The sequence below is a fragment of the Varanus komodoensis genome, unplaced genomic scaffold, assembly GCF_004798865.1.
Source record: "Varanus komodoensis strain SLA01 unplaced genomic scaffold, ASM479886v1 scaffold19, whole genome shotgun sequence".
NCBI classification, from domain to species: Eukaryota; Metazoa; Chordata; class Lepidosauria; order Squamata; family Varanidae; genus Varanus; species Varanus komodoensis.
Genome location: NW_025335550.1, coordinates 554949 through 572551, shown reverse-complemented (window position 1 = coordinate 572551; position 17603 = coordinate 554949). Strand labels below are relative to the sequence as shown.

The 17603-nt window shown below is 46.7% G+C and overlaps 1 protein-coding gene across 1 annotated transcript in view; it reads right to left on the bottom strand.

The window, feature by feature from the left end:
- Positions 1-17603, bottom strand: part of LOC123022365 (neural-cadherin-like) — a 91845-nt gene that overhangs the window by 54925 nt on the left and 19317 nt on the right. Inside the window, exons 3-6 of the mRNA XM_044428058.1 lie at positions 5048-5245; positions 3671-3896; positions 1672-1876; positions 582-693 (exon numbers count right to left, since the gene is read on the bottom strand). Coding sequence (XP_044283993.1) covers positions 582-693; positions 1672-1876; positions 3671-3896; positions 5048-5245 — 741 coding nt within the window. The remainder of the gene's footprint in view (positions 1-581; positions 694-1671; positions 1877-3670; positions 3897-5047; positions 5246-17603) is intronic.

Here is a 17603-nt window from a genome sequence, read left to right as displayed (position 1 = left end):
GGCCCACAGAGCTGGGGTTCTGCATCCTATCCTCTACACTCAAAGTCACCGAGAGGGGAGAATCTCAGTGCAGGCCTAGAACAGTGGGCGACTCTAGACTTGGCTTATCTCTCTTTCATAAGACACCCTACCTCTCCCTGAGAGTGTCTAAGTTGGGCCTGGCTCCCCGCATGAAGCAAGTGGGGAATGCAGCTCTGAACCCTTCCAGCCGCTGAAGCCCATCCACACCTTTGCATTGCCCGCCCGAGCTTGCTTTTGGCTAGCTTTGCCTTTCCTAACACAGGAGCAAGTCCATCAACGAGCTTTGACATCAGCTGGGTTACCTCCTACTGCAACAGAAACAGACTCTTGTGACCTCTTAACAAATGCATGGCAGCTTCCATAGACTGGAGTCCACTTTCTCAGCTTCGTGGAGTATTATGGAGAGATTCCAAGGTATACACAGTACCTAAGGGAATGCTCCACAAGACACCATTGTAACTGGAGTGGACTGTAACTGACGGAACTTATACCTGCATCAGCAAAATGTGAAATGGTTTTTCTACTACTTCTTTTTTTTTTTAAGGGGAGGGGTTGTTAACCTTGTAGGAGTGCAGTTGTTACAGCCACCGTCTCAGGAACATTGTCTTTGGTGTAGATTGACTGCTGGAATTCTGGGGCACAATCATTGACGTCTGTGATTACAACCCAAACCTAAAAGGACAATACACCAGAGTGTTTAATAGCACCAAGCTGTATCACTGTTGTGTCTTCATTGTTCGTAACATCCAAAACTAGAATTTTCATCCTCTGCAGGATTTTCTAGAAAATCAGTTGCCTTAAAATAAAAAGAAGCATTAGGTTAAAACTGGTAGGATACATTCTCTTTCTCCAGCAGCAGGGCTGGCGATGGCCGGTTTTTAGAACAGCATAAAAGTATCTCATCATTTGAAGGATGCTTCTGAGTTCAAGAGAGCTCAAATCCACTTGAAAAACAGAAGTGCGAAAGGAATAGCCAAATCCTATGAAAGTTGGAAACTTAATTGGCTGGATAAGGATATTTTCCCTAAAGAATCATCTGAGTACAACACAAGGTTGTTTAAAGATATATGGGGACACAAATCAGTTGGGAGAAGTTGCAAACTGCAACACTATCATTGTGGAATAGGAGCACACATTTACTTTTGCATAAAACAAATCACCGCACTTCTATCCTCTTGCCTTCTGATCCAGAAGGATCCCTGAAGGCAGCCTACCTTAAATGATACTATGCAGGAATACTGGGTCTGTTTTGGCCCCTTCTGGCTTCTGCACCATTCCTGTTATATTGCAAAGGAATTTAGGACAGCCTGATCTTCAATGGACAATCAAGATCAGTAACAGCCTCCGTATAATGAAATACAGGTTCCTTGTAAAGACAAGAATGCCCAGAACTAATCTGCTGATGCGATCAGCCCAGCTGCCTGCATTTTTCAAGTTTTCTTGAGGCTTAGTTGCAGCGCTACCAAGAGGAGGGCCCTCGCTGCAAAATTTATCACTGCACCTCTGCCTGCCAGGACATGGCATTGCTTGGGCAGCACAGCCTCCCCAGGAATCAAAGCACTTTTCACAGGAAGTGAGGCGCCCTGTGAAACTGTGGAATTAATAAATAAATGGGGCATCAAAGGCGAATGGCTGGGAAGAAGCACTCACCTCGACTGTGCTGCTGAGCTGCCCCTGGTTTTCGCTTGCTTGCACCAGGAGGAGATGTTGGTGCTGATCACGCTCATAATCTATATTCCGGTTGACATGAACATCGCCTGTTGCCTGGTTTATGCCAAACAGGCCATTTGGATTTGTTACAAGGGTATAACTTAAGGACTTGTTTTGATGTGACAAAGCAGAAACGGTCAGAAACCTGGATAAAAATATAACAAAATGTCTTGGATAGATGGACATTCTTTCTTATTTTGGTGTGACTGAAGTTCCAGGACAGAGTGATAGAGATAGAAAGGCAATTTAAAATACTGGATGTATGTAAAGTATTTAAAATATCTACAAGGATCCTATTTAATAATGTTCAAATCACAGGGAAGGTACTATGCTTAGTGATGTGTCTATTTATTATGCAGGACTTTCTGAGTTGTACAAAAAAAGACAAGGTGGCAGAGCAGGCGGACAAGAGCAACAGGTGTTTTCACCTGCAGGTGCTACTCGGAGCCGAGCACGGGCTGATGCATCTGCGTTTGACGAACAGAAACAACCTGCGCTCAAGACCCTGGCTGGCCAGTTTTGAGCCACAAGAACGTACGTTTCTGTTGGGAGTGAGAAGAATGGCAGTTTTGGACAATTGTTTCCACGGACTGCTGGCTGCCTCCCAGGTGATTCAGAATTGGAAAGTGAAAGCAATTCTAGTGAGATTGGGGAGGATGGGATAGGTCACAGAATCTGGGATGAAGGAGGTGGAGGCGATTATCTCAAGGCCAGACGCTTCGCCAAGCCAAGCCGTTTCTGGGAACGGCCAAGATGTGCTGCCCGTGGGAGGGGTCTCTGAGGATGAGGCAGGTTCCCACTGCTCTTGACCTCATGGTGAGGTATTAGCAGGCAGGAGGCTCAACTGAACGAGCAGAGCACAGAGAGCAGGGGCAATTGCCTTCAGAAAGCCCCTCCCGAGGGGGTGGGGCCCAGGCATGCTCACAAGGAGAATTCCTGGAGGTAAAAACCAGACTGGGTTCAGCAAACTGCTCTGTGCATGCTCAGAGACCCATTCTGGGTGTTATACTTGGGAGCAATAAAGAATGTTTTGCAAGGAGAAAGGCCTGTGACTCGTGATTGCTCAAAGGAGGAACCTTGGCTTGCGGCAGTTTCCATGCTTTCGAAGCAGCAGCTGCAAAATCAACCGTTCTTAGAATGCAGAGGAAGTAAATCGCATAGTAAACCATTTAAGTTTAATCCGATAATACATATACCAAATTATGACAGATTGTCAGATCAGCTCAAAAGTTCAGCAACGTACATGGAAGTCTCCTAGACTTTAATGGGTCAAGTCCTACATCTGTTAAGATCGCAGTAGTACCTACCCAGGAATGTGGATATGTTGCTATAAAATAGAGTTCCACACATAAGCAGCAAATATTCTGTGTCAGGGCTGCAAGCAGTCCAGTGGACCTGCACCCAGAAGGGGCCGACCGCGCGCACCAGCAGCTGCCTGAGACGGGGTCAAGACACTTGGCCCACCTGGCCCAGTACTGTGGACGTTGGCTGGCAGGTTCCCCAGGTTCCAGGCAGTGTGCTTTTCCAGCTCCACCCTACAAGTGAGAGCTCAGGCCCAAAATGCCCTACGGGCAAACCACATGCTCTCCCACGGAGGTGCAGCCCCTCCCTGTGATCTGACAGCCAATGCTTGCTGAACCGTGTTTGATGAAGGAACAGGAGAAGGTGAGGAGACCTCAGCCCATCTGCTCCAGCACTCCTTCTCCCCTCAGAACTGACCTGAGCTCAGGGACCGTTTGAGATTCGAAGCAGCTTGCAGCACAGGGGGCTCTGGTGGAGCCCTCCTAAGCCAGCGAGAACTCACTCCACCCGCAGTAGGGATTTGATCAGCACTGGGGGCGCCATCTTATTTCCCAAAATGCCCTGGACATGGCATCACTCCAGGGCTTTGTGGGAAAAGCTTGGATGACAGAGGAAAGTGGGGAGGGAGGGCACTCACGATTCTCCGCGGGGCGTATTTTCAGGGATGTAAACGGCATACGATGTGTTGGTGAACTGCGGAGCCCGAAGCCCGGCAACCACAGAAACCGAGGCAGGGGCCCCCTGCCGACCGGGCTTGTCAGCAGCCAGCACCGTCAGCAAATACTCCCGCTCTTTCACCAGGGGTAAGCCTGTCGTCTTGATCCAGCCAGTGTCCTTTTCAACTTCAAATCGATCTTCTCCGCCTACAAAGAAGCAAACGCACAGCTCCAAATGCCAGCAATTTGGCACTGCTCAAATTTACTGGGATTTCACAGGTATAGCTCAGCCTCCACATTTTGAGAGTAAAATGCCAGCCCTGTTTGTTCATTATTCTACACGCTGCCTCAAGCGAGCAAAATCAGGACCTTTTCCAGGCTTTATCCCCTCACATGATTCACGACCATATGAGGAGTGTCCCCCACTGTCCCATGTCTGTTGCAAGCACGTATTTTATTTTTCATTTATCTTTACGCTCCCCCAATAACAAAGACTTCTCAGGGCTGTCCAGAGTAAGAAGAGGAGAGTTATGTATGCCACTTTGAGTTCATTGGAAAAAAAGCAGGATACAAATCCAATAAATAATACAATCATGTGCTGTATTTGTATAGGGCAGATTTCTGGCTGCTGGCATGCCTTCCTGGCATGGACGGTAGGGAGCATACCAGAGGTGGTCCAGAGGTTCATGATCTCCCTCCTTCGTGGTTTATCATGTGGGAGAGAAATAGCCCACAGTGCAGAGCCTTTGGTTACTCGAAGGCACACAAAGCTGCCTTGTACAAGGCGAGGTCAATGGAGCATCTTGCACCCTTCAGCCTCTTCCTGCCTGAGGACCCAATTCCATTTTGGAGATGCTTTGAGGACCACATTCATGATGGGTGGGACCCAAGTCGTGGGAGAAGCAAAAATACCAGATTTCAGCTGTCCGTAGCCAATCCTTCAGAGAGGCATTTCAGCCTTTTAAAATGGGTAGGAGAAAGTACATAAAATCTGGGAAGCGGCTAAACAACTGGTGCTTGGGGGAGGGGGAGGGACTAGGACAAGGATGCCAGGCTGTCTGGGAAATCTTCAGAGGGTTAGATTGGGGCCCAGGAGGGGAAGATCCCACCTCCATGGCTAAAGTTCCCCACTCCTTAACTAGTCCAATATTGGCTGGATTCAGACAATAACCCCCACTCCAGGATAGAATTTGGGGGGAGTGTGGGTTGTTGTTGAAATGTGAGTCATCCTGTTGTCTGAACCCAGCTGCACCAAGAAACCATGGTTTTCAATCATGAGCAACTCAGGAACACAACCCATGGTTTGTTGCTGGACTGTAAACAGTATGACTTCTGCATGTTCCAAAAACTGTATTTACCTTCCACAAGAAAATATTCAACAGCTCCATTTTCATCTTCATCTTGATCCTTAGCTGAGAGCTTGTACACCTGAGTACCTGCTGTGGCTTCAGGTGAAACTGTGGCTAAATAGGGAAAGGGCTCCATAAGCCATTCGGGGACATTGTCATTCACATCTGTCACTGTAAGCTCTAAATGCACAAGGTACCAATTCTTTCCTGTTGGGAAAAAAAGAAGCAATGCTTAGCAGCAACAGCCTTTTGCAAGTCAGCAAAAGTAGTGTGGATATTAAAAGCTGCTTATAAAATTGAGGTGTTATTTCTTCATGGCAATAGTAGTAACACTGACAGATTAATTGCCAGTACCTATCCCAAGAATAGGGAATTGTGCTCCTCCAGACATTTCGGTTTACAATTCCCATCAGATCAGGCCTAGTCAGCATCACCAGTGGTGAGGGATCATGGAAGTGTAGTCCAAAATTTCTGGAAGGCCACTGTCCACCCTTGATCAACAGAAATGAGGATTTGCATACAATTTCAGCCACAAACCTTTACTATTTTGGTTCAATCACATTTCATAGCAGTCTAGTTTTCAGCAAGATTGTATAAACCTTTGTCTGGACTTTCTACAAGGCTTACTCCAGGACTGAGGGAGCCCTTGCAGAGGTAGGGGAAAGCAGCAATGCTACACAATCCAGGAGAATCTGTGTGTTGTGCCATTTGTTCTTCCCACACTGTCATGGATGCTGCACCAGCCCAAAGCACTGCACGAAAATCAAGACGCTGGCCTCCACTGAAACATGCTTGCCCTGAGTGGTAATTCCCCAAACGCGCGCACAGAGACACAGACACACACACACACACACACACACACACACACACACACACACACAGAGGCAGCATCTGTCTAGTGCTGGCAGTCTTAGCAGAATGCAGCAAACCCAGAAGCAAAGTCAGGGACAAACCAGGGTCAGATATCCAGCAAGGTATGGCAGGCCCAAAGGCCAACACCGAGCCAGACATAAGCAAGATCAGTTGCCAACAAGGCATGGCAGGTCCAGAAGCAAAGGCAAGCTCAAAAGAGTGGTGTGGTGCGGAGGATAAGAGTGCTGGACTGGAACTCAGGAGGTCCAGGTTCTAGTTCCCATTCAGACATGGAGCTCACCTGCTGACTTTGGGCCAGCCACAAACTCTCCATCCAACCTACCCCACACGGTTCTGTCCGACTGCATGGCCAGGTCCTGGCAAATACCTCCAGATGTGGCCACCACCTGCACTGTGATCCCTGGAGCTCGCTCACTCCTCCTTTCTGAGGATGCCACATGGTTGGACTGGCCTAACCTCATATTGCAAGTTAAGATCCTTGTGACAGAACGCTTTCCCTTATTTTTAAGTCCCCTGACACAAAAAACCAGCATGTCAGGAAGGACAGGCTAGAGCCCAGGATACTGATCTGCTACATGTGAGAGATGTTTCAGGCAGTACATGGGAGGACAAGGGGGCATGCTATCCTTCTATAAGTACCTCAAAGGCTGCCACAAAGAGGAAGGACAAGATCTCATCTCAATGATTCCAGGGTGTAGGACATGGAGTAATCAATTCAAGTTGTGACAACCCAGATCCAGGCTGGACATCAGGAAAAGCTTCCTCACTGTCAGAGCAACGTGACAGTGGAACCAGCTGCCTAGAATGGTGGTGGGCTCTCCCACACTAGAGACATTCACAAAGAAACCTTCCTACTGTCGATAAAACCACATCAGCAGTCAGTTAAGAGATCTGGAGAATATCAGAAGCTACGGGAAATCGTTTGGGTCACATTAACCTTGGTGGCATTCCATGTCTGTGATCTGAAACCCACAGTAAGAGCAGGCACGGCTACAGGGCTGGCCACAACGGCGCTTAGGGGCAAGCAGTAAAAGAGCATTTGTGTTACAGCCGCCCTGTGGAGCGTTGCCACATACAAATGACATCTGGTTCCCTCCGCAAGGTGGCTGCATCATTTAAGGTGGCCCTTGGTTTGACCCAGAATCGCTAGCATGGTCCCAGGACATCTGCCACCTCTTTGGATCATTTCAGGTCATTTGCAGGCTGCCACAATAGATTATCACGTTCAAAATCGCTGCTGCATTCTAGACTGAAGATGTGCAATCACAAGTGTACTCCACCGAAACAGCCCTCTTATGCCTCTTAAAAGATCACCCCATTAACTGAACAATCATCTGTACGGAGCACTCTAAATATAGACCTTTGTCACATACACTTATCTCGTAAACAGTGTAATCTTCTTGTGGTACTACAATATCCCTGAAGCACCTTTAGGGCAAGCAGTATAATTGTACACCTGCTTTCATTCTCCACAAGCTCCCATATTCTGAAAAAATAATGATGATGATCCCGGCTCTACTTTGCATAGGATGTTTTTACTGTGGATACAGCCATTTTCTGTGGTCCCTTGATTTATCCACCTGGATCTGTGCAGCCTGTCAGATGGTGAAGATTTGCTGAGATGTCTCACGGCACGGTACCCGGTTTAGCATGTACTATCATCATCCGCTGGCTATAAACAACCCATAAGTGGATTCTGGTAAGGAAAATGCCCTGGTGCAGCAATTAACTATGCCAGGTTAAGTGCCTTGGTATAGACTCCAAGGAATTAACCTTTTACACTCCCCTTAAGTACTTTCTATCCTTCCTAAAAATAAGTGCCATTCCACGGGTAATCACAGAACTCAAGTTTTGCCGTTCACATCAAGCTGCAATTAAATCGACCAAACGTGGCTTAAAATCTGCATATCTAAGACAAAATCCAGTTTCTTCTTCAGAATGATTTTTAACTCCTTACCAGTGCCCAGGCCCAGATCTGGCATGGGGGGGGGGGAAAAAAACAATTCCCCCCCCAGCAGGGCAATTTAATTTTTTTTTTCAGCTGCTGTGCCTGTCCTTTGCCCGCTGGGGAGAAACCCCCCCCCCCACAGTAGTTCCCCCCCCCCCACACACACACACACAGCTGGTCCAGGCCTGCTTGTGGCTGCAAGATGCTTTTGCAGGGGAAGTTGGGGGTTTTAATCATAACATGTGTTTTCTCCTTTGCATTTCTTCAGCATGCAAATGGACTTTTTCTTCCAACAGGCCTTGTAATGGAAGGAAGACAACTTACAGTGGCAAGGAGGAATGAATGCATTCGAGAACGTGACCCTGTGGGTGTTTTCTCGGAAGTAAGCCCACGGTGTTCCAAGGAACCGATGGCTAGGAAAGCAAGCACAAGATCACGGTCTCTGGCTTCAAGAATGCGAGACATTCTTGCTGCTGGACGTGGGCTCATTTGGCCACAGCTGCATCCTACGAGTTGAAGCTAATTCCCTTCTGGATGGGGTGGAAGTTTCCCCAGATCCACAAGGCCAAGTGAAAAGTGAATGAAAGGGAAAGTCTGCGTGGCCTTCACTGTGTGACACACTCAGTGGAAGCTGCAAGGTTGCAGACGCAACAGGACAAAGACACACATGCATACACAAAACATTCAAAATGGGATGAGCTAAAAAACATGGCACTCACGAACACACACACTAGCTTAAACACTTGCAACCCATTTCAAGTCCTGTGGAGGCTACTTCAGGTCTTGGTCGACTGTGCAACAGAGCTTGCTTTCTGTGACCTGTTTAATTGTCCCCACTGCAAGCAAAGGCGAACCAACCGTCTCTGTTAATGTCTGCAGGCAGACAGAAAGATGCCGCTCACCCAGAATCCAGAAGGGGTTCAAGAGTCGCCTTCCACATGCAAATACAAGCATTGCTTGCAAGCCCGACAGCTATAGGGGTGAACAGATGGGCATTCCCTCACTTCTAACGGTTTCTCACTTCCTTGGCTTCTAAATACCATTCCTGAAACAAGTCACATTCTGTTTTTCAAGGCATGATTGTCTTAGATTTAGTCATCATGGCTCCCCACTAAGGAATCCTTTAGCTTCTGTCAGGGTTAAGATCTCGGTCAAAACTTGTATGTTGCATTCCAGAAGGTGGTTTGTGTGGCTCTCTGGGAGGACAGATCAGTTAAATCAATATGAATGCCGTGAGCGCATAATGCGACCCCATCAGTAAGCGGGCTGCAACTTATGGGTGGTTACATTCAGAACCCACATTTCCTCCACGAAGCACGAGGCAGCATGCACAGTTCTTCCTCTCCTGCCCCATTTTGATTTCACCAGGCAGGCCAGGATGAGAGACAGAGACCTGACTCACATGACCGGTCACCCCACCATGGCTAAATTTACCCACGAGGGCTGTCCTGTCCTGTCCTGTCCTGTCCTGTCCATCAACCATAGGAGTCCCATCTTGCCATGGGTTGTTCCATCATACAAACTCAAGTGGGTTTAGACAACCTTCAAATAACCCATGGCTTCTTAAGGATCTGACTCTCAAACAAGCCCTGCTACCTGGTTGCCACAGCACAGGAAGCTGGGCAGCCAAGGGTCCTTGCCTGACATAGCAGCCCCCAGAGTAAACTATGGCGGGCCATTGTGATGTGAGAAGAGTCGCCCAAGCTCCCAGTGAGCTTCGCCTGCATGGGGATTTGAACCTGGTACCTCCCAGTCCCAGTCAGCCATTCTAACCACTGTGCCTCTCAAGCTGGTTTTCTACGTCTTCCCCCAGCTCCAGGCATGGCTTCCTCTGCACGTAAATGTATTTTATTTATTTATTTTCCAATTTATATCCTGCCTTTTTCCTGCAAAGGGCTCAAGGCAGCTTACATCATTCTCCTCCTCCATCTTATCCCCACAACAACAACCCTGTGAGGTAGGTTGGGCTGAGAGTCTGTGACTGGCCCAAAGTCACCCAGTTGGCTCCATGGCCGAGCGGGGACTAGAACCCGGATCGCCTGAGTCCCAGTCCCACGCTCTTAACCACTACGCCACACTGGCTCTCTTTGAACAGGACAGACTTTTTAAGGAACTGTAAGACTGTACAGGTGTCAGGAAATGAACGCTCTGCACACATTTGCAGATAAAAGGGACATTTTTAATGAAAGCGACATTCTGTATGCAGATTTTCTTGCTTAACTTATTCTTAATTCTCTTTGAAGTATCAGCTGCGGTAGGAAATGCACGGCATAAATTATGTAAACAAATATGGAAAATACGCTAGCCAGAAGCTCAATGTTGGGCTGGCCTCCAGCACAACGGCATAGCACAGTTATTGTTAATTTGGCCCAGTTTCCTGCGAACTATTACAGCGCCGTTTTTGGCTCGTTCCTGCAGAACGCGCTGCAGCTAAGAGCTGCAGCAGAGAGACTAGGCAAGGCGGCACATTTCTGCCTGCAAATATGACCGGACAAGTTGTGGAAACAAATTTCACAGTGCTTGGTGAAGCATAACCTGACAGGGACTTGCCAGAAGACGAGAGAGCAAAGCAGAGACTGACATGGACAATAATGGGGAGATGTGGCCGGATGTGACACGGAGCAGGGCGATGTGCCCCAGAATTGCCCAAGTCCCATTCACAGAAAGAGGGCCTTCTGCATGAAGTGAACCAGCAGCTATTGCAAATGGCCTTTGTTCCTGCCGGTTAATTCCAGGGCCCTGCCTTGGATATGGATATGGATTCCAACAAACCAAGCAACTGTACTGCTGCAAAGCATCTATTTGCATGCAGAACTGGCCACCAAAACACTGACAGGAGCCGAAATGGAAACCACTCTTCGAGCAAATGGGCAAGTCACTTTCCAAAACGTTTACTTGCTGCACAATAAATAATGGAAAGGATTGTCTTCTCCCCTCCCACTCCAGGTGCCCAAAGCTGAATGTAAAAACCATGCTGCAGCTGCAATGCCATGCATGAAAAGCTTGTGCTTTCCCACTGCACAACAGTCCCTCTCCCCTAGACGCCTAGGGGAGGCGTCATCTATGTTGATTTGTATGCCACTTTTCCACCATGGTCAAAGCAGCTTCCAAAACCTAAAAATACACCATGTGACATTTCTAAATAATTAAGGCAGCAATCCGATGCCCACTGGCAAGACAAAAGGCCTACAACTCACGAGATGCCATTCATGCCCTTAACGGTCACCAGTGATAGCACGGTTTAAATAATACACATCAGAGCAGTCCTCTCTGAAAAGCATGCACTAACATTAAACAATCCAATCACTGTTGTACTAAGGTCAAACAGTGGAGAAATAGCAATCCGAACCACAAAAATAACTGCAGGGTCACTCAGGGCCCTGACCTCGCCAACTGGGTGGAACGAGTGAGAGACGGAGGATCAGATCTGCAAGATCTAGTCAGTCCTGCTCTGTTGTTGCTTGTGACACCACACCTGTCAGATCCTGCAGGAAACAGGCCGAATAGATTTGAAAAGCCAGCCAGCAATATTTTTTAAGAATACGGCATGCTAGGCAAGCCTGCTTATGCACACGTGTACAGGCTGAACTCCAGGGACAGCCCGATCAATAATGCAATGATGTTTTTCTAGTTTACATTACTCGCGAGATACTTTCTCATGGGCCCCACCTTCTTGGTTATTCATCATGCACCTTAGCATGCCTGTCTTGTATTCATCGTATTACAATGCCTAACTGTAATTGTGCTGTTATTATCTAACTTAATTCTCTGATTCTGCATGTTCCCACACCATCTATTTCCCCCGTGTCAGCTTCTTTGCTAAGGATGAGAAGCTAGGAAAGGCGCATTTATTGTTTTTCTCTCTCCCTCCGCCCCACTCCCCTCCGCCGTCCACAGGTCCCCCGTTCTTTCAACCGAAATCACGCTCGCTTCCTACTCATACCTCCTCATTTGGGAACTACCACCAAGGGCACTTGCGTGCTCCCAATGCTCTCACTGACTTCAAGACACACCCTTTCCACGTACACACGAGGCATGTCCTTTGTGCCCAAGCTGTGCTCCAGTGCTTCTCAGACTGTGGCGGGGTTTATGCAAGGGGTTCCTGGAGAGGCTGCCAACCAGCGTCCTTCCAGACACAGAAGCGGGATGAAAGCCGGCTCTAACACACCAACAAACCTGCACTCAACTTCCCAGAACAACACAGGGCACAACCCCCATCAGTCCGTGAGGGGTTTTATTCTTAAGCTGATTGGGAGTTTCAAAACCAAAACCAAAAATAAAATGAAGCATTAGTTTTCTTAAATGAAATTTCAAGGAATACATCTAAACTGTGTACCCCTAAATGTTTTATGTGTAGCAACATGTAGCTACTATTTGTAAAGATAATTATACATAGACTTACACATAATTAATTACACATGGATAATTATACATAGTTAATTATGCTTAGAGCAGATATCCATGTGGTTGCCCGTTCATCAATTGCTTTGTTGGCATCTATTCAGAAGGGATAATGGCTCCTGGCTTACATTTAATTCAGCTAAAATGGATGTTTTGAGTATATTGGACTCTGTAACTATTTTTCAGGAAGGTTTTATCTAATCTGGCCAGTTGCTGGAAATAGGATACAGCTAATGCTTCTCTTACTCATATGTTTTGGCCATGCCCCAAGATTGCTTCCTTTTGAGGGGAAGTAATAATTCAGATAATTCTTCTTTGGAAAGCTCTTTAATACTCACAGATATGCATATTCGTCTTAGATATCTACCCATCTCTTGGAACCTAGTGTAATTCTGCATGCCCTTTTCTCAGCTACAATACTAATATTACAACATGGAGAGGACAAACTGCCACCTGTAATAATTTTCAACTTCTGAACAGGTGTCTTCGATGCAATTTCCTACCAGTATGTGCTTTGAATTGTAGAAAATGAAAGCTTTCTCCATGGTCTCCTGCAAAACCCCAGCAATTTTCAAGTGGCCAGACTTTTTTTAAAAAAGGCTTTCCCTACTCTAACCAGCCATAGCAACAAATGTCACAAATAATACATATTGTCTCCAAATTCACTTGCGTCTCCACTGGCCCGTCTTTCTCTGCCGTCCTTCCTGCATCTACTTATAAAATGGGCAGGGATCTGCAAAATGTCCCACACTTTACTGGAGCCAGAAGAAGAAGAGAAGAGCCACAAGAGCAAGGGGAGAAGCTGCAGCAGCAGCAGCGGTTGTCACCGTCCTGTGGACGACACGGCTTTGCTGGTGCCCCAGCCATCCCGGATCCCCTTGGCAGGGCGCACGAAGACTCCGCGGTGATGCAGGCGGCTCTGCAGGGGAGTATGGGACATGCACCCACATCCAGAGCCTCCAGAGGTGAGTGTCTGCTCACCTGCCCCCACGTCAGTTGCTGGGTGCATCACACAACTGCACAGCGCCGTGGATGCATCTCAAAATAATGAATTTCTTGGCAGTTTCAAAGTGGTTTGGGTTGATATCCAATTTTATCCAGATTATGTTGCTAAGTGCTAAACTCTTATTTTATCCATGTACATACATACACAAGGGTGAATTTATGTATGTGTAGGAAAGATTGAGAGAGAGAGAGAGAGAGAGAGAGAGAGAGAGAGAGAGAGAGAGAGAGAGAGAGAGAGAGAGAGAGATCCCTCTTGCCTAGGCACATGGGGAAGGTCATTTGTTTGAAATGTTTTTGGGTAAACTGTGTTCAAGCAGTGTTTAAGGATGACATCCTCAGTGCAAAATGACCCTAATTTCACACTGGAGCTGGGGGAAGAGCAGAAAGGAGCTCCGCCGAAAAGAAATGATAAGCTTCGACAAAGACACACACACACACAAGAATTGTGGTACCAAAATGTCATATCAAAATGACTGTTTTTATCCTCTGAGACATCCTTTATTATTATTCCCAGCCTCAAAATTCTCCAGGCCCATGAAGATTGCTAAGGTTTGTTGACAGAAAACTTGAAAGAAACTGGGAGAGCAGGTTATTTCTATTTTAAAAAAATAGAAAATGACCTTTAATTTCTGCTGCAGCCAAAGGACATAGACCTGTCCCATGTTTTTTGTTTGTTTGCAACAAACAACATGCTTGTTATAAATCCAGGAGCCTGCTGCTAAGAATACAAGTTTGATTGACTGCTCTGGCTAGAGGGTCTATAATTACTGATGACAGCTGATCTTCCATGTCCGCGTTAACTTGCTGTGATATTGGATTCTTTTATCATCACACGGGTTGAAGCTGCAAAACACTCTCTAGCACACCCAGAATGCAGAGGGTCCGACAACAGCCAGGCATCACAGCCAACGTAGGTCTGTTGCCAGAAACGGCTATCCTGCCATTTGCCTGGCTCACCGGGGATACAAAGCAGGCCATGTGACCCCCCTGTATGAGGCTCCCCAGTCGTGCCGAGGTGGCCGAGGACACAGCATCTCTGACTGGACAATCACGCCCCTCCCCCAAGAGGAGGCTAGCAAACCCCCCCCCCCCCCCGAGCTGGGCATGTTTAGCCTGCAGATTAAGCGGTGCCATGGAGCCTCGGAAAGGCTGCCCTACCAAGGAAAGGGGGTTTCCCAGGCCACTCTGAAGGGAAGGTTTTTCAAAATAGATTGGTTTGCACAGGGAAATCTGCAACAGAAAAAAACTCAGTTTGCATCAGAAAGCGCTCTGATCCCCTAAAGCAGGGGACCCCCACTCCTTTTAGGACTCATGAACACATTTAGGGATCTGAGAAATCTAGAGGACTGGAGAATGGCAGAAGTTATGGGCTTTTTTCTGTCTAATCATGCATAGAACTGCACCCCAATTTTATTGAGGTAACAGCTACTGTAAAAGGTGTGGTGTTTATGCCAACATGGTAATTTAGGTATAACTCTATAGCACAGCAATTCCTACAATTTTACCACCAAGGTTAACAATATCAAGTATGGGAAAGCATTTAATTTGCAAGAAATCAATAATTATTTAATATTTGTAGTAGTCTAACATCTGTAACTATGAAGGGGATCTAGTGGAACAAAGAATCAGCACATTTCCAGCTTAGAATGTTTGCAAGCTGATAACTAACAAGACGTGAGCTGTGACTATTGAACGGTGCAAAACTGAAGCAAATAAAACGCACTCAGAGATTTGCAGCAAAGCATTGGATATACGTTAGGAGGCAGCTCTGTGGCAGTAGAGATGGTGAAATGGGAATAAGGCATATAAGTATTTTTATTTTATTTGTTTTATGGCTTTAGCTATTAAAGTCACCTATTTTTCTCTGTATTTTCTATTTTTATTTGTAGTGTTGCTGATTGCACTGTGAGCTGCCCAGAGAGCCTTCTGGTGAGAGGGTGGCATACAAATGCAATCAATCAATAAATCAATCAAATAAATACGAATCTCTGTACATATACAGAAATAAACATTTCTTTATTTAATTTCAGGCTAAGGTGTGTTAATGAATTAAGTGAATTTACAAGGGCCCTGTACCTGCCATGGAGGAGCAGATTCAGACTGACCCTCTCCACCCTCAAGCGTCTGGCCTCACGTTGGCATCAGACAAGCACACCTGGCCCCACCAGGCGCCTGCCTAGGTGACACGCGGCTCTCGAACGCACGGCTTCGTGCATCAGGCTGCGAGACACGCAGGTGCCCGCTTCCTGGGCTCTCGGCGGGCACCTGAGCACCCACAGGCTCCTCCCTTGCTGCCTGTGGGACTACCTGTACTTCCTAATTCGTATTTTATTTGTTTCATTTAGAACTAGGAACTAGTATCATTCAAAGTGGAGGACTGCCTTCCAGAACTCTCTACTTTGGTTCAGCAAAGTGTTTTGTTTTGTTGTGTTGTGTTGTGTTTTGTTGTGTTGTGTTTTGTCTTTGCTGTGGAGTGCAGGCACCACCTCTGCCTGGGTAAGTTACTTTGTTTTTACACTGACAAGTTTGCCTTCTGGGAAACGAGCGTTTGGCAGCTGTCATGGCCAGGCAAGCCCCCTGTGAGCACTGTTTTGTGAGAGTGCTCGGGTCACCCTCTCAAAATTCCAAATGTGCCATCCATAAATATGGAGGGCGCTGCTACATTCATATGTTTGTTTGTTTAAAGTTTATATGCCACCCCAATACTAGTCTCTGGACGGCTTACAAAAAACTGTATCTGTATTTGATACACTTTATTTCCCACCTTTTCATGAAAAAACATTCTCATGGCAACTTATACAACATAAGGGCCTGCAATAAGAGCATTAATAACAAAAAATAAAACATGGCAAAGTCAGGGTGGCAAGTAAAAACATTCCCACCACAGATTGAAGACCTAAGATTTTTTGTTTAATCATCTCTGCTTGGACCTGGAGGACAGCAGCCCTCAGGGGAGACCCGGGAGGGCAGGTCATAACTGGGCTGCCCTAACCAGGAAGACCCTTGCCCACAGCCCACCAGGGCCATGTACCGGGGGCAACGCAGCTCCACTTCAGGTACCGCATGCAAATGTGAAGTCCAATGCACACAAAATCAGAGGGGGGTTTAATCTGGGGAAGCACAAGCCGAACCCTGCACAGGGCTCCAAAGGAAAAACCAGCCGTGCAGCAGGAGACCCCCATCCACGGGGCCCTCTGGCACCAATGCTTTCTCCATTCGAGGAAGTACACTGGCACCGCAGGGAGTGGAGGGGAGGCATCCACATGCAAGAGCGTGTTCCTCGCGGATGGCTTGGGCTGCTCCCGATCCAAGATAAAGGCAGCGTTTTCCAGACTAGTTCAGTCCTTTCTTCTCAGACGTACACCCAGATCAACAAGGAGCATTCCAAGCGTAACAATGGCTAGCAGTCAACCCTCTACTCAAAAGTGACCCCAGGAGCCTACGGGAAGTGCGCACAAGACATGTTCCACGGCGGAGATAAGCTGCCCTTACGAGGTTAATCGCTGTGTCAAAAGTAGAACTTGCCTCTGGGCTTGTCAACTCACCACGTCACATCATTACACAAGTTGTCCGTCTGCAAAACCTAACATAATTTCAGACTTCTGATCTCATTAGTTTTCTACCAGTTCAAGTTTCCTCTCCTAAGCACGGCCATGAATGCTCCACGGGAAGATTCCCTTTGACAAATCAGGAATGTGCATCATTATGATAGACCCTTCTGTGCATCAGTATAAATTGGGGAGAAATGGCAGTCCCAGTAATCGCCGTGAAAAAACCTGACAATACGGAGCGTCTTCCTTGGGTGAACATGTCTTCACAATTATAACCACATTTTGGATTCTTTTATTTTAGTGAGGGAAGAGGTATTGTATTCTCATGATTAAACAATAATGGCTGAAAAGCCAGGTTGATCCTGGCATTTTTAGGTCATTCCAATGCATGGCTTTCAAGGAGAAAGAGAAAAAGATTGTGAGAGCAATAACAGTCTGGGAAGTCTTCAAGTCGGTGTCTGCAGCCAGTGCTGAAGTTTACAATTCATCAACAAATCACAATCTCATTTCCAAACTGTACTGGGGATAATACATAATTTATAGTTATTGTTAACTTTTTTTGCCACAGTTGTACCCAATAGACTACTTTGAAGTAAAATGTCATTAATGTTTTTATGCATAGCGATGCTTTAGATTATAAGCATTACAATAAATTGCCAACACATAAAAAGATGACCTTTTATTTCGTCTGCTTTGTTTAATTAATCATGCCAGAGATTTCACGAATGGGCACTGATGCTCAGACAATGTTTCTTTTAACCATGTTCGCTGGTGATACTGTGGTATT